At 46.6% G+C, this 24884-nt stretch overlaps 2 protein-coding genes across 3 annotated transcripts in view; one reads left to right on the top strand and one right to left on the bottom strand.

The window, feature by feature from the left end:
- Window positions 1-12671, top strand: part of sorl1 (sortilin-related receptor, L(DLR class) A repeats containing) — a 144311-nt gene extending 131640 nt beyond the window's left edge. For both annotated transcript variants that reach the window (XM_083637844.1, XM_083637845.1), the window contains 10 exons: window positions 245-327; window positions 956-1046; window positions 1578-1768; window positions 3949-4068; window positions 4699-4863; window positions 6582-6756; window positions 6880-6986; window positions 7879-8074; window positions 9307-9522; window positions 12428-12671. In XM_083637844.1, coding sequence (XP_083493970.1) covers window positions 245-327; window positions 956-1046; window positions 1578-1768; window positions 3949-4068; window positions 4699-4863; window positions 6582-6756; window positions 6880-6986; window positions 7879-8074; window positions 9307-9522; window positions 12428-12495 — 1412 coding nt within the window. In that variant the 3' untranslated portion in view covers window positions 12496-12671. The remainder of the gene's footprint in view (window positions 1-244; window positions 328-955; window positions 1047-1577; window positions 1769-3948; window positions 4069-4698; window positions 4864-6581; window positions 6757-6879; window positions 6987-7878; window positions 8075-9306; window positions 9523-12427) is intronic.
- Window positions 12672-18096: 5425 nt separating this feature from the next.
- Window positions 18097-24735, bottom strand: rad51c (RAD51 paralog C). Its single transcript, XM_083637556.1, has 5 exons — window positions 24672-24735; window positions 23676-23802; window positions 22716-22953; window positions 20689-20905; window positions 18097-19369 (listed from the first exon to the last, which is right to left on the bottom strand). Exons 2-5 carry the CDS (start codon window positions 23791-23793, stop codon window positions 18830-18832), a joined length of 1113 nt encoding a protein of 370 aa, XP_083493682.1. The 5' UTR covers window positions 23794-23802; window positions 24672-24735; the 3' UTR covers window positions 18097-18829.
- Between the last annotated feature and the right edge of the window lie 149 nt (window positions 24736-24884).

Here is a 24884-nt window from a genome sequence, read left to right as displayed (position 1 = left end):
ATGATACAAAGCTGCTTTATGGGATACTAAATATTATTGAATGCCACACTAAAATATCTCTTTTAGAGTGTTCATTGTTTAGTTGAAGGGATACATAGGCTTTTATATGAAGAATGTTTTTTTTTCTTTTCTTCTTTAGCTATTACTGTACCACATTGAAATGATTTCCTTGTCAGCCATCTGAAAGAATAATAGTGACAATGGTGATGGATGACAGACTAATTGTGCTCTCTGGTTTCTGCAGCTCTGCCTCCACCCTCTGTGATCGCCGACAGCATCACCAATGACTCCATGAGCCTTTCCTTCAGCATCAACTCCCCATACGAGGTCAGAGCCAAGCTCTGTTAAAACATCTTCTTCTCTAGTCTAGAGTTCACCTGTCAGTAAACTGTTGAAGTGTTTTCTCTAGTCTAGAGTTCACCTGTCAGTAAACTGTTGAAACGTCTTCTCTAGTCTAGAGTTCACCTGTCAGTAAACTGTTGAAACATCTTCTCTAGTCTAGAGTTCACCTGTCAGTAAACTGTTGAAGTGTTTTCTCTAGTCTAGAGTTCACCTGTCAGTAAACTGTTGAAACATCTTCTCTAGTCTAGAGTTCACCTGTCAGTAAACTGTTGAAGTGTTTTCTCTAGTCTAGAGTTCACCTGTCAGTAAACTGTTGAAGTGTTTTCTCTAGTCTAGAGTTCACCTGTCAGTAAACTGTTGAAACATCTTCTCTAGTCTAGAGTTCACCTGTCAGTAAACTGTTGAAACATTTTCTCTAGTCTAGAGTTCACCTGTCAGTAAACTGTTGTAACATCTTCTCTAGTCTAGAGTTCACCTGTCAGTAAACTGTTGAAACATCTTCTCTAGTCTAGAGTTCACCTATCAGTAAACTGTTGAAACAGCTTCTCTAGTCTAGAGTTCACCTGTCAGTAAAGGTGGCTGACTGCTCTCTGATATCTCTCATGTTTGTCAGGTGAAACAGTACATAGTGGTTCTGTCCTGGCTGTTCGACGCTCATGTCAAGGAGAGCAGGAACTACACGGTCAAAGAGGGGATACTCAAAGGTACTGTTTGATATGTGTGTGTGTGTGTGTGTGTGTGTGTGTGTGTGTGTGTGTGTGTGTGTGTGTGTGAGCTCATCACGGTTTCTGTGTTTGTGTTTAGTCAAAGTTTATTCATATTGAATGTGTCACGTGTCCAACGGGAGATCATATAGTCCGCTCAACTCATAATATACCAGGGTTACTCACACACTCCTAGTAAATAAGCTAGGTTTCAAATGGTTCCCTAGCAACACAATTCTGTGAAAACTGTCTGGAGCCAGCGCATTAATTTGGAAAAGGTGAACAACAGACAGTTTGACTGGAACTACTTAATACATTATCAGAAAATAATGGACACCCTGCAGCCAATCAGAATCGAGTATTCCCCCAGACCATCATATAACTATATATGAAGTATGGTTACAAACACAGAAACACCATTAAAGCATCATTAAACATTGAGACATGAATATTACAACATAGTAAAAGGTCAATAACCCCTCACCAGCAGCATGAATAATGTGTTATTTTCTGTGTGTCACATGTCTCCAGCTGCCAACCTGACTGCAGGGACAGTGTATGAGGTGGCAGTGTGGGCCCACACCAGTATAGGGGACAGTCCCACTGCCCTGTCCCACCAGCAGACCAGCGGGACCCAGCCAGACCCCCCCCTCCTCAAAGCCAAGGCCATCAACCAGACTGCTGTGGACTGTAGCTGGACCATCAGTGGCACCCCCGCACAGGTACGACACACACCAGACATCACCTCCACTGACTACCCCCCCACACAGGTACTACACACACCAGACATCACCTCCACTGACTACCCCCCCACACAGGTACTACACACACCAGACATCTCCTCCACTGACTACCCCCCCACACAGGTACGACACACACCAGACATCACCTCCACTGACTACCCCCCCACACAGGTACTACACACACCAGACATCTCCTCCACTGACTACCCCCCCACACAGGTACTACACACACCAGACATCACCTCCACTGACTACCCCCCCACACAGGTACTACACACACCAGACATCTCCTCCACTGACTACCCCCCCACACAGGTACTACACACACCAGACATCACCTCCACTGACTACCCCCACACACAGGTACTACACACACCAGACATCACCTCCACTGACTACCCCCCCACACAGGTACTACACACACCAGACATCTCCTCCACTGACTACCCCCCCACACAGGTACGACACACACCAGACATCACCTCCACTGACTACCCCCCCACACATGTGCTACACACACCAGACATCACCTCCACTGACTACCCCCCCACACATGTGCTACACACACCAGACATCACCTCCACTGACTACCCCCCCACACAGGTACGACACACACCAGACATCACCTCCACTGACTACCCCCCCACACAGGTACTACACACACCAGACATCACCTCCACTGACTACCCCCCCACACAGGTACTACACACACCAGACATCACCTCCACTGACTACCCCCCCACACAGGTACGACACACACCAGACATCACCTCCACTGACTACCCCCCCACACAGGTACGACACACACCAGACATCACCTCCACTGACTACCCCCCCACACAGGTACGACACACACCAGACATCACCTCCACTGACTACCCCCCCACACAGGTACGACACACACCAGACATCTCCTCCACTGACTACCCCCCCACACAGGTACTACACACACCAGACATCACCTCCACTGACTACCCCCCCACACAGGTACGACACACACCAGACATCACCTCCACTGACTACCCCCCCACACAGGTACTACACACACCAGACATCACCTCCACTGACTACCCCCCCACACAGGTACTACACACACCAGACATCACCTCCACTGACTACCCCCCCACACAGGTACTACACACACCAGACATCTCCTCCACTGACTACCCCCCCACACAGGTACTACACACACCAGACATCTCCTCCACTGACTACCCCCCCACACAGGTACGACACACACCAGACATCACCTCCACTGACTACCCCCCCACACATGTGCTACACACACCAGACATCACCTCCACTGACTACCCCCCCACACAGGTACTACACACACCAGACATCTCCTCCACTGACTACCCCCCCACACAGGTACGACACACACCAGACATCACCTCCACTGACTACCCCCCCACACAGGTACTACACACACCAGACATCACCTCCACTGACTACCCCCCCACACAGGTACTACACACACCAGACATCTCCTCCACTGACTACCCCCCCACACAGGTACTACACACACCAGACATCACCTCCACTGACTACCCCCCCACACAGGTACTACACACACCAGACATCACCTCCACTGACTACCCCCCCACACAGGTACTACACACACCAGACATCACCTCCACTGACTACCCCCCCACACAGGTACGACACACACCAGACATCACCTCCACTGACTACCCCCCCACACATGTGCTACACACACCAGACATCACCTCCACTGACTACCCCCCCACACAGGTACGACACACACCAGACATCTCCTCCACTGACTAAACATAGGCTACATCCTCACTAGGCCGTTTTCCAGAAAACGAGCAGAATATGTAAATGTAACCTTTGTGTCCATACTAGCCTTTCTGTCTGTCCACACAGTTGCCCTGGAAACGGCTATACAGTAGCCTATAAATAACATAGTGCATATTTTTAAATTGAGACGTAAGTAGACTCCTTTATAGCCTATTATATTAACTGCAAATAATTAATTATAGACTGGCGTGCATATGGTGTGGGGCAACACCTAAACAATGAATTTCCTACAGCTTTAGGCCTATTACTTATTATCTTCTTATGATGTATGACGTGTTTTAATGGGATACATGAAATGACTCTGTGTGTGTGTGTGTGTGTGTGTGTGTGTGTAGGTGTATGGAGTGTTTTACGCCACCTCCTTCCTGGCTCTGTACCGCAGTCCACACAGTGTGAACAGCACCTCTCTCAGCCTGACTGTCACAGTGGACAGTGATGAGCAATACCTCTTCCTGGTCAGTCCTCTCTTCTTACCAGCTTGTCTCTGCTCATTTTGCCCTAAGCTAATCGAGAACATTGACTTAGATGCTAAACCCTATGCTGTTTTTGCCCTAAGCTAATCGAGAACATTGACTTAGATGCTAAACCCTATGCTGCTTTTGCCCTAAGCTAATCGAGAACATTGACTTAGATGCTAAACCCTATGCTGCTTTTGCCCTAAGCTAATCGAGAACATTGACTTAGATGCTAAACCCTATGCTGTTTTTGCCCTAAGCTAATCGAGAGCATTGACTTAGATGCTAAACCCTATGCTGTTTTTGCCCTAAGCTAATCGAGAACATTGACTTAGATGCTAAACCCTATGCTGCTTTTGCCCTAAGCTAATCGAGAGCATTGACTTAGATGCTAAACCCTATGCTGTTTTTGCCCTAAGCTAATCGAGAACATTGACTTAGATGCTAAACCCTATGCTGCTTTTGCCCTAAGCTAATCAAGAACATTGACTTAGATGCTAAACCCTATGCTGTTTTTGCCCTAAGCTAATCGAGAACATTGACTTAGATGCTAAACCCTATGCTGTTTTTGCCCTAAGCTAATCGAGAACATTGACTTAGATGCTAAACCCGATGCGTCTTTGTCCTCAGGTGCGCGGCATCTCTCCCTTCCTGGGTCCTCCCTCTGACTACGCCGTGGTGAAGATGATCCCCAACGAGAGGCTGCCACCCAGGAACCTGCATCGGGTTCGAGTGGAGAAGACCCAGGCCATGTTGAAATGGCAGCCCCCCTATGACACCCCCAGCTCCCCTCTGGTATGAGAGAGGCTCATGTTACTCTGTCTATTTCACACTGACGTCTGTGAAGAGGCTCATGTTACTCTGTCTATTTCACACTGACGTCTGTGAAGAGGAATGGAAACATTCCAATCAGTTTTGTCCCATAAACCACTTCTGCACTAGCCTGGGTCCTGACCTTCAGCTTTGGACTCCCCAGTGAGCTCCAGGCAGTGAGGGTCCATGCCTGGGTGTTGTATCCCGCCCAGGGGTGCACTGGGCCTGGGGACCCCGACTTGGTCACCGGCGTCCAGCCAGAGGGCCGCGGGCCCCAGCTTGGGAAGCCCCAGGCAGTGGGGGGTCCATGCCTGCCTGTTGTATCCCGCCCAGGGCGCACCAAAGTCGGGTAGAAAAAGTTGGAAAACAGGTCAAAAAGTTTCTAAGTGTTGACACCAGAGAGGCTAACAGCCTCTCTGGTGTACACGGTGCTGGGGGGAATTGCAAAGTACTACCATCGGGTTAGTAGGAAGCGTCTTCCCCTGAGCAAGCCGAAAATTTTCTAAGTGTTGACACCAGAGAGGCTAAAAGCGCTGGGAGTCACTGTGCTATAACAGCCTCTCTGGTGTCAGCACTTAGAAAAAAAAAAAAAAAATGTTTTTTTTTCTAAGTGCTGACACCAGAGAGGCTAAAAGCACAGTGACTCACTGCGGTATTCAGCCTCTCTGGTGTCAGCACTTAGAAGATTTTCGGCTGGCACAGGGTAATCCTTCCCCAGGGTACTCCTGGCCTGGCACAGGGTAATCCTGGCCTGGCACAGGGTAATCCTTCCGGCTCACTCTGATCTTGGTCTGGGATTGGCATAATGCAGATGCCTTTTCTCCGGCGCTATACGGCCGGGCCAATCAACGCCATGGGCGGGACTAATGCTGTTGTCAGTCATGCAATAGTCATGCACAACAGAAACAGACACAGGCTATCTGTGCTTTGGCTAAAAAAAATTGTAGTTTTAAAACAATTATATCAACGAGCAACAGATTGTCAAAACTAATTTGACCATTGATGAAAAACGTGACTTGGACAGAACAAGTATCAACAAAGTATCCACATCCCCCCTAGCTATCAACAGCTCCGTAGGCTGAGCTGCTCCGGGACATTTCCTTGAGCAGCTGGTTTCACTTACCACGGCCGCCTTAACATTACTCCCCGCTTGGGGAGCTTCACACTAATCAATCAGAATCAGAATTATTTTATTTGCCAAGGTATGTTTTCACATACTACAAATTTGTTTTGGTTTCAATGTATTTCTCCCCACAAAGGGGATGTCTCGAATATAGAATCTTGTTGCATTTTCACGATAAGGCAGGCAGACGAGACCGAGGGAAGAAACCATTCAACTTTTACTTGTTTACTCACCACTTTGGCATTTTCTCTTCTAAATAATCCAGCCATGTAACTACGGCCATTCATGAAATGAAATTGCGCGGGCTCCCTCTCGACATTAATGAGCTGCTGTGCGAGCGACATGGACATAGTACCAGGGGGGCTTGGGTGGTTAAGATCACTTTACTTACTTACATACTTGAACCCCATCTGAGTAACGTGTGTGTGTGTGTGTGTGTGTGTGTGTGTGTGTGTGTGTGTGTGTGTGTGTGTGTGTGTGTGTGTGTGTGTGTGTGTGTGTGTGTGTGTGTGTGTGTGTGTGTGCGTGCGTGCGTGCGTGCGTGCGTGCGTGCGTGCGTGCGTGCGTGCGTGCGTAGACATATGCGATCCACCTGCGTGATGTGATCCGGAAGTGGGAGAAGGACTACAAAGTGACCACGCAGAACAACACGGTGCAGTACCTGCTGAGAGGCCTGGAGCCTGGGGGGCGCTACAGCGTCTCTGTCCGCCTGCGCAACATGAGCAAGGAGGCCAGCTTCACACTCAGCACGGGTAACACACACACACACCACACTTCCCACTTCCCTCCGTCCGTATAACATTAGTGATGTCATACATAGGCATTGTGACATCATCAGTGATGTCATGAATTCATAAAAACTCCCTCTGCTCCAGTGGCCCTGCAGGCTCCTGAGGCCCTGAAGATCCTGACCGAGAAAGACCACGTGTACCTCTTCTGGAAGAGTCTGGCCGTCAGAGAGAAAGGCTTCAACGAGAGCAGGGTGAGACATAACTTCACTGAACTTAACTTCACTTACTTAACTCTTCTGGAAGAGTCTGGCCGTCAGAGAGAAAAAGCTCTGATGAGCAGGTTCTGCGAACCTTCGAGCAGCGACTTGCTTGCCCCGTTGCATGATGGTTAGAAAAGTTGTCGAATCAGATTTGGAGGGAGTTGCTCCCCACCAACTGACTGTACAGCTCAGAGGATGATGAGAAACGCATCGAGCTGAGCGCCCATTGGTTCAACACAGGTGCATCTATTCCAAGCTGTCACTCCACATTTGACATAAATACCACCTGTAACGCTTACATTACATTAAAAATATGTCATCTGAAGGGCTGGGTTGTTTGAGCAGTGAGTGAGAAAGAAAGAAAAGCAGCAGTGTGTGTGCATCACAACAATCTTGTTCAAGTATGTCCTTTTCTAGCCTGATTGTTATTATATATTTCAACATTATTGTTGCACTCTCCAAAGTGCCCCGACGGCCCCCGGGCTACGGGAGTGACCTGACCTGACCTGACCTGACCTGATTTACCAATAGAGTGCTTAAGTCACGGCCTCTTCCGGGATCTGCATACGACCTAAGGGATTCCATCCGCCATTCATTTTTCCATGGACGTTTTGAAAAATCCTCATAAAAATAGATAAATCAATCAAAGAGTGAAATGTTCTATGGTTTGTCCTGATTCTGAATAATGCTGGTTTGACCCAAGTAAAACTGTTTTTATGAGGATTTCTCTAAATGTCTAGGGGAATCCCTTAGGTCGTATGCAGAACCAGGAAGAGGGCGTGACTTTGGCAATGGATCCAGGAGCACCATCCTTTTTCACACTGTGTTGTGTGCTTTTGTGCGTGTTCATTGATGGTGCGTCTTCTGGGCATGATGTTGGCAGGGCTACGAGGTGCACGTGTACGACAGCGTCACCAACCAATCATCCTACCTTGGCGACACCACAGAGACCTACTTCCGCATCAGCAGCCTGCTGGTGGGGCACAACTACACGTTCTCCGTGCAGGCCCGCTGCCTGCTGAGCGGCCAGCTGTGTGGGGAGCCTGCCCTACTGCTCTACGACAAGCTGGGAGCAGCAGGTAGGATTCAATATCAACTATTTTGAAGGCAACAAATCTGAAGGACTCAGTTTCATCCAGCATTTTATTCTTCTCAGAGTGGAGAAGCCCCAATAATGATACCCAATAGCCTTGATAATATGATAATAATAATAATAATAATACCAATACTACATTAGGTCACAACTAGGCAAGGACCCCACGATATGATACATGGCTCATGATACAATTGTATCACGATACAATTGCGATATGATACATATTGCGATATATTCCAAAACTCATACATAATTGACTGAAAATTAAAAAATTGAGTTGAAGATATATTGCTGTGTACATCACGTTATATTGATAACTCAGTGGACAAATTGAGTCAAAACTATTTCATTCAAAACATTTCATTCCTATTTATTAGAACAGTATTTGCTAATTTGCAGTTGCACACTGTGTTACTGAACATACTGAAATAAGTATTCTTATTGTGTCACTGAACACACGGCTGTGCAAAAAAAGAATCGACTTCGGCGATATATTGGCGTATCGATTTTCTTGCACGGCCCTAGTCAACTAACCTGACGCTGCCAGATGGACGGGTTAGCTCCACATTACGTTTCACTAAACCAGTCGATCTGGGAATGCAGTAACCCGACCCGCTGACAGAGGCGGGCACTTTTTCCAAGCTACTCGGCAGGTGATTGGATGACCCATCTGTCTATCACCGCTGGTGCGTGTTAACTTCAACCAATCAGATCGTCATGCCTCTGACGTCACGTTTATGACCGGAGGAAGGTGCCTGTCTATCATTGATTGAGTCCTCACCGTCCTCATCGTCGTAAAGTTGCCTTCGAAGCATGACGTTAGATTATAACGAACTAGTTGTGTGGCTTAGCCTTCCCAAATGTTGAGGGTCGTTTTTTAGAATTTAATACATAGAATTGGGAACGTTACATTCAATTTCATTCAGACTGCCTGTTACTTCCGCGGCGGCAGCCATGTTGACGAGTGAAAAGAACTACAAAGTCCATGTACCCACTACTTGCCCAGACGAGCCTGAGCCCGCCTAAGGCTGCCGCTGATTCGTCGAGCCGGCATGGTTCGGCCAATCATCTTAACTGCCTGTGCATGACAAGATGGATTACGTCGAGAGAATCTCTTTTGATCTCGCGAGGTTATCCATCTTGCAAGCAAGGTTACTAGTCAACAACCATATCCCTGCCCTGGGCTGTAGTACCTACTTGTGTGTGTCTATTCAGGGGCCAGCGACGCGTCCCGCAGCAGCGAGGGCCCCAGCAGTGACATGGCAGCAGTGGTGGTGCCCGTGCTCTTCCTGCTGCTGCTCGCCGTGTGCGGCGGCCTGGTGGGGCTTTACCTTCGCCATCGCCGCCTCCAGAACAACTTCACTGCCTTCGCCAACTCCCACTACAACTCCCGCCTGGGCTCCGCTATCTTCTCCTCCGGGGATGAACTAGGTGAGACAGCTGCAAAGACAATTCAGTAACACTTTATATTAACCCATTGATACCTGATGCAGCATTTGTGTGTGTATCCCTTTAAGTCTTAAAGGGATACACACACAAATGAGGGATATACACACAAATGCTGCATCAGGTATCAATGGGTTAAGATACACATCTCTATGAACTAGTTTATAAGCATGCATGTTGGCTGTTTATTAGTCATTATAAAGCACTTATTTTTAATGCCTTATTCTGCATGATCATATTCTACAACTAGGCCATTAACTAAGGCTGTTTCCACACTAGGAACAATTGCTTTAATTTTGTGGTTGAGAACGTTTGCCCGCCTCCCCTGCCGATCAGCTTTCACAAAAACAGAACCAACTGGTCATTGTAATTAAATGGCCTCCCCCCCCCCCCCCCTCAATTCCTCGTTTCCTGACAAATAACCCAATTTTGTGCTCAAATTTTAAAAATGGAAGCGGGGCGGTAGGGCAGGAGGTAGAGCAGGTCGTCCACTAATCAGAAGGTCGGTGGTTCGATCCCCGTCTCCTCCAGTCCGCATGTCCAAGTGTCCTTGGACACTGAACCCCAAATTGCTCCCGATGGCTGTGCCAGCACCCTGCGTGGCAGCTTGCCACCTTCGGTGTGTGAATGGGTGAATGTAGGCACATTGTAAAGCGCTTTGGATAAAAGCGCTATATAAATGCAGTCTGTTTACCATTTACCACAAGCTGTTGCTAAAATGGGCTGACGACGTATGACTATAGTAACTTTATAGTCAAATGTAATGACAATTCTGATTCTGACTAACTAGCTATCTGTTCGCTACGTTAGGTAAGCCGCTGCCTCCTGTACTAAGCTATGTTGGGCTCAATATGCAACTGAGTGAGTGAAACACTAGCTGCTCGTCACACAAGTCAACTGAGTGAGTGAAACACTAGCTGCTCGTCACACAAGTCAACTGAGTGAGTGAAACACTAGCTGCTCGTCACACAAGTCAACTGAGTGAGTGAAACACTAGCTGCTCGTCACACAAGTCAACTGAGTGAGTGAAACACTAGCTGCTCGTCACACAAGTCAACTGAGTGAGTGAAACACTAGCTGCTCGTCACACAAGTCAACTGAGTGAGTGAAACACTAGCTGCTCGTCACACAAGTCAACTGAGTGAGTGAAACACTAGCTGCTCGTCACACAAGTCAACTGAGTGAGTGAAACACTAGCTGCTCGTCACACAAGTCAACTGAGTGAGTGAAACACTAGCTGCTCGTCACACAAGTCAACTGAGTGAGTGAAACACTAGCTGCTCGTCACACAAGTCAACTGAGTGAGTGAAACACTAGCTGCTCGTCACACAAGTCAACTGAGTGAGTGAAACACTAGCTGCTCGTCACACAAGTCAACTGAGTGAGTGAAACACTAGCTGCTCGTCACACAAGTCAACTGAGTGAGTGAAACACTAGCTGCTCGTCACACAAGTCAACTGAGTGAGTGAAACACTAGCTGCTCGTCACACAAGTCAACTGAGTGAGTGAAACACTAGCTGCTCGTCACACAAGTCAACTGAGTGAGTGAAACACTAGCTGCTCGTCACACAAGTCAACTGAGTGAGTGAAACACTAGCTGCTCGTCACACAAGTCAACTGAGTGAGTGAAACACTAGCTGCTCGTCACACAAGTCAACTGAGTGAGTGAAACACTAGCTGCTCGTCACACAAGTCAACTGAGTGAGTGAAACACTAGCTGCTCGTCACACAAGTCAACTGAGTGAGTGAAACACTAGCTGCTCGTCACACAAGTCAACTGAGTGAGTGAAACACTAGCTGCTCGTCACACAAGTCAACTGAGTGAGTGAAACACTAGCTGCTCGTCACACAAGTCAACTGAGTGAGTGAAACACTAAGTCACACAAGTCAACTGAGTGAGTGAAACACTAAGTCACACAAGTCAACTGAGTGAGTGAAACACTAGCTGCTCGTCACACAAGTCAACTGAGTGAGTGAAACACTAGCTGCTCGTCACACAAGTCAACTGAGTGAGTGAAACACTAAGTCACACAAGTCAACTGAGTGAGTGAAACACTAAGTCACACAAGTCAACTGAGTGAGTGAAACACTAAGTCACACAAGTCACACTGATTTACATGGTTCAATCCATTTTGAAATCCGTTGCTTAGTTGTTGAGAAAAGTGTTTTTCCACATTAGCCATGCAGCCCTAAGCTGCAGAGGAAAGTCTGCATACTGCTTCATACGCACTGCGTACTTGCGCAAATAGTAGTAGTAGTACTTTATTGGCATATAGCAGTCCGTAGGCTGAATTAATTACCAATTTACAGGTTAAAAAGCAGACGTCGACACAAGTTAAAATTCAAAACAGCACATAACTAAAATGGGACTTCAGGCATAGACAAAAGCAAACTAAATCAACAGGACATGTTATGGGATAATATGTTGGTTCAGGAGTCTAGTCAGATATGGTATGGGAGAGTTCTGATGGCGGCGTGTTTTTGTGAGGGGATTGTTCAGTTTATGACAGTTCCGGGTTATACGGCCAGAGATCTGCAGACGTGTTGGGGGTAGCCAGTTGGCGAATTGGGAGGTTTGGAGGTTTTGGGCAAATGACAGACAGATCTGCTCACGTCGGGAAGCCAGGTCAGTGAGCCCTAGCTTTTTAAAATAGCGTAGCATAGAATCAGATTGTGTCTATGTGCCTATTAACCGTGCGCCCATAGAATGTTTGAAAAATAACATTAAGTGTTAAACAGGTCATAACACTGAGTGGAGGGGGGCTTTAATACAAAGTGTTACAGGTCATTCTTTAAGAGATGTGAATTAGTCTTGATGACAAACTGCAGGTCAGACTCAGACCCTGTAGCCTTGGTAAGTGTTCCTTCCCTCTCTTCTCTCCCTCTGAAGGAGATGACGACGAAGACGCTCCCATGATCAGCGGCTTTTCGGACGACGTCCCCATGGTCATCGCGTAGCCACGCCTCCCTCCCTTTTCCCGTTTGTCTCTTCCCTTTTCTCCCTTTTCTTCTTCCACTCCCCCAATTAAGCTCCATCAATTAAGCCCCATCGATGGTGCGGTACGGCGGAAGGGGGAGCGACACGGTGACCGCTTCACCGCCATCCCCGATCTATCCGAGGCCGAGGCCATCTGGTCAGCAAGACTCATGAAGAAAAATGGAAAGAAAGCGAAAGAGATATTTTTCAAATCTAAAATGCACTTTTTTTGGATGCGCAATAACTTATTTTTTATAATATGATATATATATATATATATATATATATATATATATATATATATACGCATACATACATATATTTGTATGTATATGTATATACATGTAAGGGTGAAAAAGGACTGGGAAGAACAGGTGGACACTGAAGCAAACTGTGAAGGATTAGAGTTTGTTGAGCGTGCCGGCCGGCTGGTGGGAAGAGAGACCCTCTTTGTATCTATAGGAGCAGTCTATTGCTTTAAAGCCAAAATAAGCATCCCGAGGCTGGAATAGAGAATGCAAAAAAAAAACTAACAATAATAATCCACAGAAAACACGTTGAAAAAAACACAGATACATATTAGACATACGTGTGCTTGATATCGTATGTACTCTAGAAATGATCGGACCGGTAGATGTTACATGGTGTAGCACAGTAAGTACAACACCAATGTGTAACATTGTATGAGAACTGTTGGTCATGTGTCGTCATTTACAGCTCCTGACACGATCTGAATTCATTGTCACGTCACACGGTCGCTACTTTGGAAACTGTTGATTACTAGTGAAAGGCACTGACCGAGCCTGTGACGCACCGTGTAAAGCAAGCGGCCACTAGGGGTTGGATCGATCACTGGCACCATGCTCACTTTTGACGTTCATTTTATTTTATTAACCACCAGCAGCACGGGGGGAAACGCGATCCCTCGCAGCGTCGCCAAGATTATGAATTATGAAAACATTTGGTATGTAAATATCTGCTTTTAATATGTCCTCTCCTTGTAATGCTGCACCATATCGTTCTGTAAAAAAAGATGTGTATTTTTGTTTTTTTATCATTCAGAACCGCAGATGATTATTGTCCCCAGCAGACTTGCCATAGTTGTAGTTTGTAGAGGAAGCATGTTTGGAGTTCTCAGGGAGCTGTGTGGGAGCGGACACCAGCGCAGTGCCACCGTCCACCACGGCTTAGGGCAGCACCCACTGTACTGTCATAGCATACTTATAGGTACATGTCCCTTTTTTTAAGTCATCTGCTTTGGGTGTGACGGCTCACACACACACAGATTATTTTCAGTGGTACTGATAGCAGCCAGGGGGCGCTGTCTGTCAGCGGTTTAGAGTAGGAGTTCAGAAAACATCCTTTCCATGTTACTGAGAGCGGTTGATAGAGTAGGATGGAGAGATGAAGGCTGTGGCCACACTGATCCGTGCTGTCTTTTCCGTCTGCGTTCATTTCTCTGTTCACTTCCATGCATTAGCAAATTTGCATAATTTTGATGGACAGAAAGTTCACGGGGGCGGACCTTTTTCTGGATGGACGGATTGGTTGGACGGTCTCTCAGAGCAGAAATGGAGGAGCGGAAGTCGCTGCCATGACAGTTGCCCGCAACTCTGTACATTTTTTATTTTAGAGCCACAATGTTCTAATATCAACAACTAGCCAACATATTTCAATGTTGGTTGGGATTTATGGAAAGACCGTGAACCGGTTAAGGGTGTTTGTGACATTTTGAGCCTGGCAAACACTTAGCAAACGTAGCTAACAGCTACATTATGTTCCAGCTTCTGAGCCCTGAGTCCTCCTGACTACAGACCCCAGGTCATCTCAAAAACGTGACAGACGTGCATCGAACCGTTTTACAATTATGTCCATCTTCTGACCGATCAGTGTGGCCACAGCCTAGGTGAGGGCTCTTCTCTCTCTCTCTCTCTGTACAGTAGCTTACTCTCTCTCTCTCTGTACAGTAGCTTACTCTCTCTCTCTCTGTACAGTAGCTTACTCTCTCTCTCTCTCTCTCTCTCTGTACAGTAGCTTACTCTCTCTCTCTGTATGTACAGTAGCTTACTCTCTCTCTCTCTCTCTGTACAGTAGCTTTCTCTCTCTCTCTCTCTGTACAGTAGCTTACTCTCTCTCTCTCTCTCTCTGTACAGTAGCTTACTCTCTCTCTCTGTACAGTAGCTTACTCTCTCTCTCTGTACAGTAGCTTACTCTCTCTCTCTCTGTACAGTAGCTTACTCTCTCTCTCTCTCTCTCTGTACAGTAGCTTTCTCTCTCTCTCTCTGTACAGTAGCTTACTCTCTCTCTCTCTCTCTCTGTGTATGTACAGTAGCTTACTCTCTCTCTCTCTCTCTCTCTCTGTACAGTAGCTTACTCTCTCTCTCTCTCTCTGTACAGTAGCTTACTGTTGCACATTGACTTCACCCCATAACCATGTTTGTTCTGATGAGCCCCTCCCTCCATTCACTGAAATGTGCGTTTTTAACTCTTAATTTGAGCCATTTGAGTGAGTTCTGTTTTCTATTGAGCTGTTTAGTTTGTTTGTAAAGATGTAATCATGAATGTATTTGATGTCATTTTAAGACATTGTCGTCATACTGTCACCCCTTCTCTCTTCCCCCCCAAACACCATTTTCTCCCCAATTGTACTTGGCCAATTTCCCCCGTAGCCCCGCCCCCTCTGCCGTACACATACAGTACATGCTTCCTCCCATACATGTGCAGTTGCCCGCCGCTTCTTTTCACCTGACAGCGGGGAGCTTCACCGGCAGGACGTAGCACGTGGGAAGATCACGCTATTCCCCACCAGTCCCCCCCCCCCCCCGAACAGGCACCCCAACCGACCAGAGGAGACGCCAGTGCGGCCAGGACACATACCCTCATTCCGGCTTCCCACCCGCAGACACAGCCCAATCGTGCCTGTATGGACGCCCATCCAAGCTGGAGGTAACACGGGGGGGCGCGAACCTGCGACCCTCATGTACCGTCACCCCCCTTTTTGAAGTCAACGCACAATCATGGATTATTTTTATTCTCGCATACCGATCACCATTTTTTGATGTAGCATCGACAGACATTAAAATGTGTTAAAATGTTGATCTTTACAGTCTCGTTTTGAAGATATTCATTTGGACATGTGTGAGAGGGCGTGGCCTGTGTGAGAGGGCGTGGCCCGTCAGCTACACTGTAAAGTTCATGACCAACTGTCCACTCATCACGGAGCTTTGTGAAGATGTTGATGTGTGTCATGTCTGTCATGTCTGTCATGTCTGTCATGTCTGTCATAGCTCACAGCTGTTTTACAGAGTTTTGACTTGTTTTTCCCGCAGATCTTTTCTTTGTTTTGGTTTTGCCACATAATGCCTTATTAGCGGCCGTGTCCACAGGAAGCGCTTAACTGAGCTGCAATTCAGTCGCGATGGTAAGGAGGCGCTAGAGAGCTGCTCTTCCCAGCAGCACACCTGGCGTTAAAGCAGCACACCTGGCATTTAAGCAGCACACCTGGCGTTTAAGTGCTCTCGACGGCTCGTGCTTTTGGGCGGAGCGCTCTGGCCGACTCAAGCAGAGAAATGTTAAACTTTTGGTAGAGGAGTGCTGCAGACTGTAGGAGTGCTGCTCTGTGTGTGCTGTGTCCCCGAGGTGAATCAGCGTTGATTCCTCGTCGTGAGTAGTGTGGTAGCGAGTGGATTGGTTAAACTCACTCCCCAGTATAAAGGCAAGTTAAACCGCTCCACCAAGGGAGCTAGCTCTCTTGGTGCAGTGGTTAGTGTCTTTGACTCCCAAGGCCGAAGGTCGGCGGTTCGTATCCACCCCTGGGCAAGCCCTTAACATGGGTTGCTGCAAGTACCACCTACACAACGCTGTTACATGTGCGCGCGGCGGAAGCACTCTGGACATGATTTCCAAAGCAGTCTGACCTGAAGAAAAGGCTTCCTGTCGACATGGCCCCCTTAGAACACATTGGGTACGTTACAGAGAAATGTAACGTACTGTACGATAGAACACAAGTGCACACGCGCATGCATACACACACAGTGGCACACGTTCTGCCCACACACACGGCTGAGGAAGAGGAGGAGGAGGAAGGGACTCCTGGGCAAGTGGAACGGTTGTTAATTTGTCAAATCACTTCTCCTTTCTGCATTGGCTGTTCTAACAGGCACATACAAGCCAGCTACCAGCCTCCTTTTAGTCAGGTTTGACACGTGTATAAACTATAATTACTGGTTATTTTGGGACCCTTTTATCCCAAGTTGTCCTATTTGTCCACTCTCGTTACTATTTGTCCAAATTTGGTAATGCTTCAAAATGTACTTTGGCACAGAGTATGATGATGTTGGACACGGCCATATTTGAAGATATTGATAACTTGCTTGCTTATATCGGAGGTTGCAGAAGGAAAAGAGATGTTTGGAGATACAGTGTGAGGTGTTTTAAAAACCACTTGTACTGAAATAAACTTGCTGAAAATGTGAGGGTGTCGTAGCTTTTCTTTCAAGTGTCTTTCAGTCTTTTTCGGTTTGTTTTTGTGAACAATTTTTTCACCCATTTTATGTTGACAGAACATACATTACAGATATACTGTATATAGGGCAACACATGGAGGCTCCATTGTAGCTAATTATGTACATGTATGGTACATTATGCATACATAGCATTATATACATGCAGCATAATATACTGTAAATGTTCATATCCATAAATACCCTAACATAAATATGTACAAGCAGATACACGTGCAGAAGGACCTAAACCCATGCCTACATACTTAGGATGGCGAGTGGGTCACAGCAAGCCTGAGGCAGGCTTCAGAATTCACCACAGGAGTTTGTAATGTGGAGAAGCAAGTGTGTTTTTTCTTTGCAGGTTGTGAAGTTGTAAGTTTACAAAAATAATAATACTGAAATTATACAAAATGGTTCAAAGAGAACTGCAAGAAAACATAACTCATAACCTCAACATAAATGAAGATGGGCTAAACCAGTGGTTCTCAAATGGGGGTCCGCAAAAAGTGTTCAGGAAAATAAAAATAAAAACTTATTTTTTTGCAAAAGCTTAATTGTATGCTTTAAATCTAAAATGGTTCATGGATTACATTCTAATTTAACAAACCTATCAATTTAAGAATCAAGAACGTTACCATGGAAACAATTAAGCTTAGCCCAAAATCACAAAGCAGAATGAGGGGGTCCCTGGTATATTTTCTATCTTGTAAGGGGTCCTGGGTTAAAAAACATTTGAGAACCTCCGGGCTAAACCCATGGATAAATGAAGATAGGCTAAACCCATGGATAACTTGGGCCCTATCTGTCAGGCCAACAGTCCTGGTTCAGGAGTCGGGCGGTATCAACAGTAGCCTGGTAAACCAGCCCGTCACGTGAACTCACATTTCATGTGTTTCTCCATCAACAGGCCCCCATGTTATACATGTATACTCTTGGCCCCGCCTACAAGCACAAATTAACACACACTCAATTAGCAATCAGCTTCCACATAACACCACAATATATATCAAGGGTTTAATTATAGACAATAATTGGTTCCTTGGCATCACTGTGGATGACCAAGCCAATACAGTGCATTCAAAGACACTCCAAAAGATAGATTGTAATCAATGTGACCCCTCTCTCAACACACCTGAGGACGCCTACCAGGTGCCGTAGAGAAGATCAACACAACAATGAAACGTCTCCGTGGTGTTGAAAGGAAATCTATAATAAACAGAAGTTACAACAGGTAGTATTTTTTGAAACCGGTCATATTTTTCATAGGCTATAGGTCATCCCCATGACCCAAAGACAAGTGAACAATTTCCTGTCTGCATTTAACACCCTCATTTTCCTCAGTGATCTGGCCCCCGTGCCCCCGTTTAACCAGACTTCTGCCAACAGATTCAACAGCTTCTGAACAAGACGTGATGGTCTTCTCCTTGGCACGGCCTGTGCGTGCAACAGCTCCAGAGTCAAAATGTCTAACAGCAGGTTAAGACATTGTTGTGTGTGGTGCTTTCCACCGTGCTACCAGGATGTTCTACCAGCAGTTAGGCTGAAATGGCAAGTTATTTTATTCAGGCACATAGGGAGCTGAGTTAACAGGCATAACAAGGGGCAACATGGAATCTCCTTGTTGATAATGATTGATTAACAAAGGACTGTACCTCAGAGCACTCCCAACACAGTATGTCACTTCACTGGAAGTGATGTCATCAGGCAGTTGTGATGGTCATGAGTGATGTCACGCAGGCACGCACGGTCGCACACACACACGTGTGATCAATACAGAACACTGTCCCTCTAGGAATGAGGCCTGAACCAATCAGATGGCGGTGTTTCTCTGGCCCGATGCTGATTGGTCCTCCTGTATTCTGGGCCGTTTGCTGTGGCTTCCTGATTGGCTGGTGGAGGACTGTTCTGATTTGGAGGACTGTTCTGATTGGTCGGCGTCTCTGAAACCGTCGATGGTGATTCGGAATTGGACGGTGGTGTCCATGTGACCCGGGGATTTAAAGATGGACGCCAGCCTACGGCCTGTCGACCAATGGAGGAGGAGCCTCTGGGTGGAGGCGTGGCCCCAGCTCTCCCCGAGGGCGGGGACGAGCTGCGATTGGCCACCCTGCACCCTAGTGGTCATCTGATTGGTCATGACCACGGCAACGTTGTGATTGGTGGCCATGGCGATGAGTTGCTGGGATAGGCCGTTGAGGAGGCGTGTCCTCTGGGACAGATCGTCAAAGGTCTGACGGAACGGGAAGGCCACGCTGTCAATCACCAGGAGGCGGAGCTTAGGGTGCTCAGACAGGAAGTCAGGGAGCAGGTAGACCTCCGCCAGCAGCTCCACATAGTCATGACAACGTACCTGGTGACAGCAACCAAATATCATGACATCACTTCCTGTCCTCAGGGTGACACTTTAGTACCGTTACACTTATACAACTTAAGAACGTCACGCACACGACTTCACACATTATGATTGGCTACGAGGTGAGCAGCGGCACTTAGCAAGCAACCTGATGAGCTAACATTGATCATATTAGATACATTTAGAACATTAGATAATGTTAGCTTGTTAGCTTTTTAGGTTATGTAATATTGACCAGCATTTTATTAGCCTGGTAAACCAGCCGGTCACGTGAACTCACATTTCATTTCGTTCTTCGTTCCCGTCTGGCCTGAAGCTTTCTGCCAGTGTGCTGCAGTGGGCGGAGGTTGGGCAGTTGTACTTTACATTGACAGACAACTCCTTCAGCCAATCAGCGTTGGATCCAGTCAAACCCAAATCCAAACTCGGGAGAATGACAAAATCAATTTTCCGCCGAGAAATCCCGCTGTTGCGGCAATACTCCTGTACTTGTTTAATTGTTACTGAGTCTATTTCTGCAATAACTGCACTTTATGGCTGTTTAAAACAAACAAACGACAAACGTTGACATTACTCCTCGAGGCGGACAGGCAAGGAGGCGGCCATTATTGTTTTGCTAGTGCAGTGCTAGTGGCATTTCTGATTGGCCAACTTGCGCTGTCAATCACAGGGCACTGAGCGCAGTCCCTGATTGGCTCATCTGCTTTGCAGTTTCTGCTTAAAGCCCTCCCAGGTCTTGAGGCCAGACGGTCCCGCAGAACGAAATGAAATGTGAGGTCACGTGACCGGCTGGTTTACCAGGCTACCATTTTAGAGTAGGAGACAGAATATAGGGAAACAGTGGATGGATAAATCCAGAAGGAGGCGGTAATGCAACATAAAGGATGCCAATTGCCATAAAACACCACAGAAGAAGAAGAAGACCACCATTTGACTGTTTTAGTTGCTATATGTTAAGTGGAAGACTAGTGGATCCAGAGTGATTTTGTCTATAGCCTATCGCTCAGCTTTAGAACATTTAGCCCACTTTGTGGAAAATACCTAAATATAATTTATATAATGTATCGCCATTCAGCGTAAAAATACAGACATGGTTTTTGGTCCATTATTATCTAATTGAAATGTACTGAAACAAATGTATATTATGGAGTATATGTGACACAAAAATGTGATTTATTATTTTGGCTGGTAAAAAACATGCTTGGCGAGTGGATTTTTTCCATCTAAAGGCCACTTGGCCGGTGAATAAAAAAATACATTTTTGGCTCTGCTTGCTAAGACTATTGTATCACTTTTCTGATACGTATTGGACGTACCAGGAAGAGGTTGGACAGGATGGTTTCCACGGTGAAGGTCTCCATGGCGACACGCTGCTCGGCATCCTCGGCCAATAGGGAGCAGTGCTTCACGGCGGCCGCGGCAAGGTCAACGACCCGCTCCACCACGAAACTTCCCTCAGTGTCTATGAACAAAACATGGCCGCCAAGACCGCCAAAACACTCTGGGATCTGAACATCCACCGCTAACTGCAGGCTGAGAGAGAGAGAGAGAGAGAGAGAGAGAGAGAGGGAGGGAGGGAGAGAGAGATAGAGAGGGAGAGACAGGGAGAGATAGAGACAGGGAGAGAGAGAGAGAGAGAGAGAGAGAGAGGGAGGGAGAGAGAGAGAGAGAGAGAGAGAGAGAGAGACAGGGAGAGATAGAGAGAGCGAGAGAGAGAGAGAGAGAGAGAGATAGAGAGGGAGAGACAGACAGGGAGAGATAGAGAGAGAGAGAGCGAGAGAGAGAGAGAGGGAGGAGAGAGAGAGAGAGAGAGAGAGGGAGGGAGAGAGAGATAGAGAGGGAGAGACAGGGAGAGATAGAGACAGGGAGAGAGAGAGAGAGATAGAGACAGGGAGGGAGAGAGATTTACTGCAATTAATGCTTTGGCAATGTTGTATTTGTTACATTCATGCCAATAAAGCTAACAGAGGCCATGTTCACACTACAGGCAAATCCGTTTTGCTGCTAAAGTCATTAATCATCATTATCTTGATTGGTTTCCCAAATCTGATTTGGGAGTGTGTCCGCACTGCCACAAATCTGATTTGGGCAAGTGTTCCAAGTCGGATCTGTGTGTGTAGATACAATGAGCCAATGAGCCAACATACAATGTTTCTGGCAGTGTTTGCATGTCTGCTCTCTGCTCTTCAAGTCCCCGCCCCCTGCAAAACACACTCTCAAATCTGATTTAGGTGATCAGCGCGTCCACACTGAAATCACATCAGTCGAAAGCAGATTGGAAACTACCTCCATATGTGGTTTGGGACAAGTGACACAAATCAGACTTGGAGCGTCCAGACTCATAAAACCAATCTGGATAGAATCATTAATAGGTCACTAAAGTTCACAAATCGGATTTGGCCTCCTAGTCTGAACATGGCCAGAGTGTCTATTCATACCCGGGTGTGAATAGACGTGCAGTGCAGCATAATGCTATTTGCACCCCCTATTTACAAGCACACCGGCACTATTCTCTCCAAGAGAAAAGAGACGAGCAGGTACGCAACTACGCACACAAGCATTTTTTTTTTTAATCGGTCCGAGGGCCGGGCTCGGGCCAATTTTCACCTGACTATAAATGAAGTATTTATTGATTTTGTCCGTTAGGAAAATTGTTCTGTACATCATCGTCTGTGGTAAAAAGCAAGAACAAAACATCAACAACAAGACAACAAGCATTGGCGACACCACTATCACATCACAAGACAGAACACATGAGAGGAGTAGGAGGTTGGGGGTATCAGAGCCTGTTAATTAGTCCAATAGATGTAGGGATGAATGTTTTGTTTGTCCTTGTTGTTCTGTGGAATGGGCTTCTAAACCTACGTCCTGAAGGGAGTGCTTCATATTGGCTGTTGAGTGGGTGAGTAATGTCTGCTATAATCCAGTTTGCTTTCTGTATTGCACGTGATTTGAAGAGTGATATAATGTCTCCCGGCATTTGATTCTGCAGATTAGACTAGCTAGGGCCCGGGTCGAACATGTAGGGCCCGGGTCGAACATATAGGGCCCGGGCCGGGCTAGGGCCTAGATTTGAGTCCTGTGCAGGGCTTTCGGCAGCAGGGCAGACCGGGCGAAACTGTGCAAAACAACACAAAATAAATAAACAAACAAAGGAATAAATATTTTTTAAATTGATATTAGATATTGTGAAAAATATTGCATACGGCGGCACATGTCGCGTTATTTGATATGATCAAACAAAGGACGGAGTTTAGTGTGTGTGTGTGTGTGTGTGTGTGTGTGTGTGTGTGTGTGTGTGTGTGTGTGTGTGTGTGTGTGTGTGTGTGTGTGTGTGTCTAACCACAGCTGTGTCTTTCCGACTCCCGGCGCTCCGCAGACCTCGGTGGTTTTCCCAACAGGAAGTCCTCCTCCGAGCGCCGCGTCCAGAGACGAGCAGAACGTCACGATGCTGCGAAGCTCCTCCTCTTTCTGCAGGATGAGCAGCGCTGTGAGAGCTGAGGCTCCGCCCTCTTCACCTCCTCCATCACTCCTCACAGCCTGCAGAACCTCCAGCGCCTCCTGCTGGGAGATTCCGGCTTCTACAGGAGAGAAACACAGAGTATCACACATGTCACATGAATGAATGAGAATCACTTTTATTGCCACAATATGCAAGATTACATACAAGGAATTAGTCTTAGTGTCAGTATGCAGCGTAGTGGTCATATCAATATTCAGAGATAAAAAGAAATGATCTAAAAGACAAAATCACAACATTGCAAGTGCAGTCCAATACAGTATGTATACACAAATAGGGGGCGTGTTAAATAGCGATTAAATTGGAATTTACAGTCCAAGGAATGATTAGGGCTGGGTATCGGTACTCGATACGACAGTCGTCCCCTGCGTCAGAGACTGTTGCACAGCCGCAGGAAGGAGCAGAGAGGACTCTGAGCAGCCGAAGATGGCAAGTTCTGCCTCCGGCTGAAGGGTTGTTTTATAAGCCTTAGAGTACCAGTCAAATATTTTGGCCCAAAAACCGGATAATGAAGCACAAAACCAAAAAGCATGGGACAATGTACCCTCTAACACCTGACACCTATCACAAAAAGCATGGGACAATGTACCCTCTATGACACCTGACACCTATCACATAGTGGTGAGACAGAAGGGTCGAACGTGTGCAACCTAGACTTGGAATAATGGAGACGGTGAATGACTTTAAATTGGATCAGCTGGTGTCTGCTGTTAATTGAGCAGAGTTGGACAACGTTTTCATGTTAACATTGTCGTGGTAACGGTAAAGTCGTGCTAACGTTACCTTTAGACAGCTGGAGTGGGCTGAGATCCAGCAGGTCTGTGGTGGTCTGGAAGCCGGCAGCTCCCAGCTGGAGTCTGACTGCCGGGGGGAGAGGGAGAGAGGACAGAGGCCTCTGCATCTCACCACACTGCTGAGAGAGAGAGAGAGAGAGAGAGAGAGAGAGAGAGAGAGAGAGAGAGAGAGAGAGAGAGAGAGAGAGAGAGAGAGAGAGAGAGAGAGAGAGAGAGAGAGAGAGAGAGAGAGAAAGAAAGAAAGAAAGAAAGAAAGAAAGAAAAAGAAAGAAATGTATTGGTCCTTTCCGAAATGCATATTATGCCTTAGATCAGTAGTTCTTAACATGGGGTACGGGGACCACCAGGGGTCCTGAGGGGTTTCCAGGGGGTCCCCAGCAACCAACCAGTGATGAATTGTTAAACTTCAACATTATTTAATTTATACAAGAAGTGAATACAGTTAGAGAATGTAGAACAGAGGTGGTCAACCAGAGACTAATGCAGCGTTCAAGTGGGCTGGTGTTTACCGTGAATACGACATCAATCAACTTGAACGGCCCCCTCATGTGTTATTCTTCATGTTATTCGTTCATGTGCTCACAACTCGTACGGTGAGACCGATATATCCGAGGAGCACCTGAATGCAGCATCACACTGAAGCAGTGACAGGCAGTTTGTTAAACACACAATTTTCATGTGAAGTGAAGAGCCTCAGGTTGGTCACCCCTGAACTGTTAAATCTGATCATAATTCTGTTGTCTCTCTACCCACAATACAGACAGTCATGTAATTCTGGACTAAATCAAATCTGACAATACAAAATATTGACATATTTGATTCAGAGAGACTAGTCTCACCAGATGGGGTCTGAGTTCTGACTTTAAAGTGGACTGAATTAGAAGTTCAGCGACTTCAGTATGCAGCTAACGGTGCTGCTAACACTGCGCTAACGTTAGCTTCATTTCTCTTAGCTACTTTCCTCTGGATGTAACCTAATGCATACCTTGCTTTCGTTTCTCTGTGCTCTGTAGTTTCACAGCTAGCGTTAGCTCTCCCACACAACTTCAACACGATGCTAACATGATGCTGCTAACCAAAACATAACATCCTATCCCGCATGTCACCAACGTTAAGACGACAGAAGAAACGAACTTTCAAAATAAAACTACTTTACTTTTATTCAGAGTTGCGTAATAGTATTTATTAATATTATCAC

The sequence above is a fragment of the Poromitra crassiceps genome (genome assembly GCF_964638095.1).
Source record: "Poromitra crassiceps genome assembly, chromosome: 5".
Lineage (NCBI taxonomy): Eukaryota > Metazoa > Chordata > Actinopteri > Beryciformes > Melamphaidae > Poromitra > Poromitra crassiceps.
The sequence above is the reverse complement of the archived record's forward strand: the minus strand, read 5'-3'. Positions and strand labels throughout refer to the sequence as shown.

Coding starts and splice junctions, on each gene's coding strand:
- rad51c (XM_083637556.1), bottom strand. CDS start 23,793: ATGCAGAGGCCTCTGTCCTCTCTCCCTCTCCCCCCGGCAGTCAGACTC. Junction 22,954..23,675: donor CCCACTCCAGCTGTCTAAAG/GTAACGTTAGCA, acceptor TCTCTCCTGTAG/AAGCCGGAATCTCCCAGCAG. Junction 19,370..20,688: donor TCCTGTCCAACCTCTTCCTG/GTACGTCCAATA, acceptor TGCTGTCACCAG/GTACGTTGTCATGACTATGT.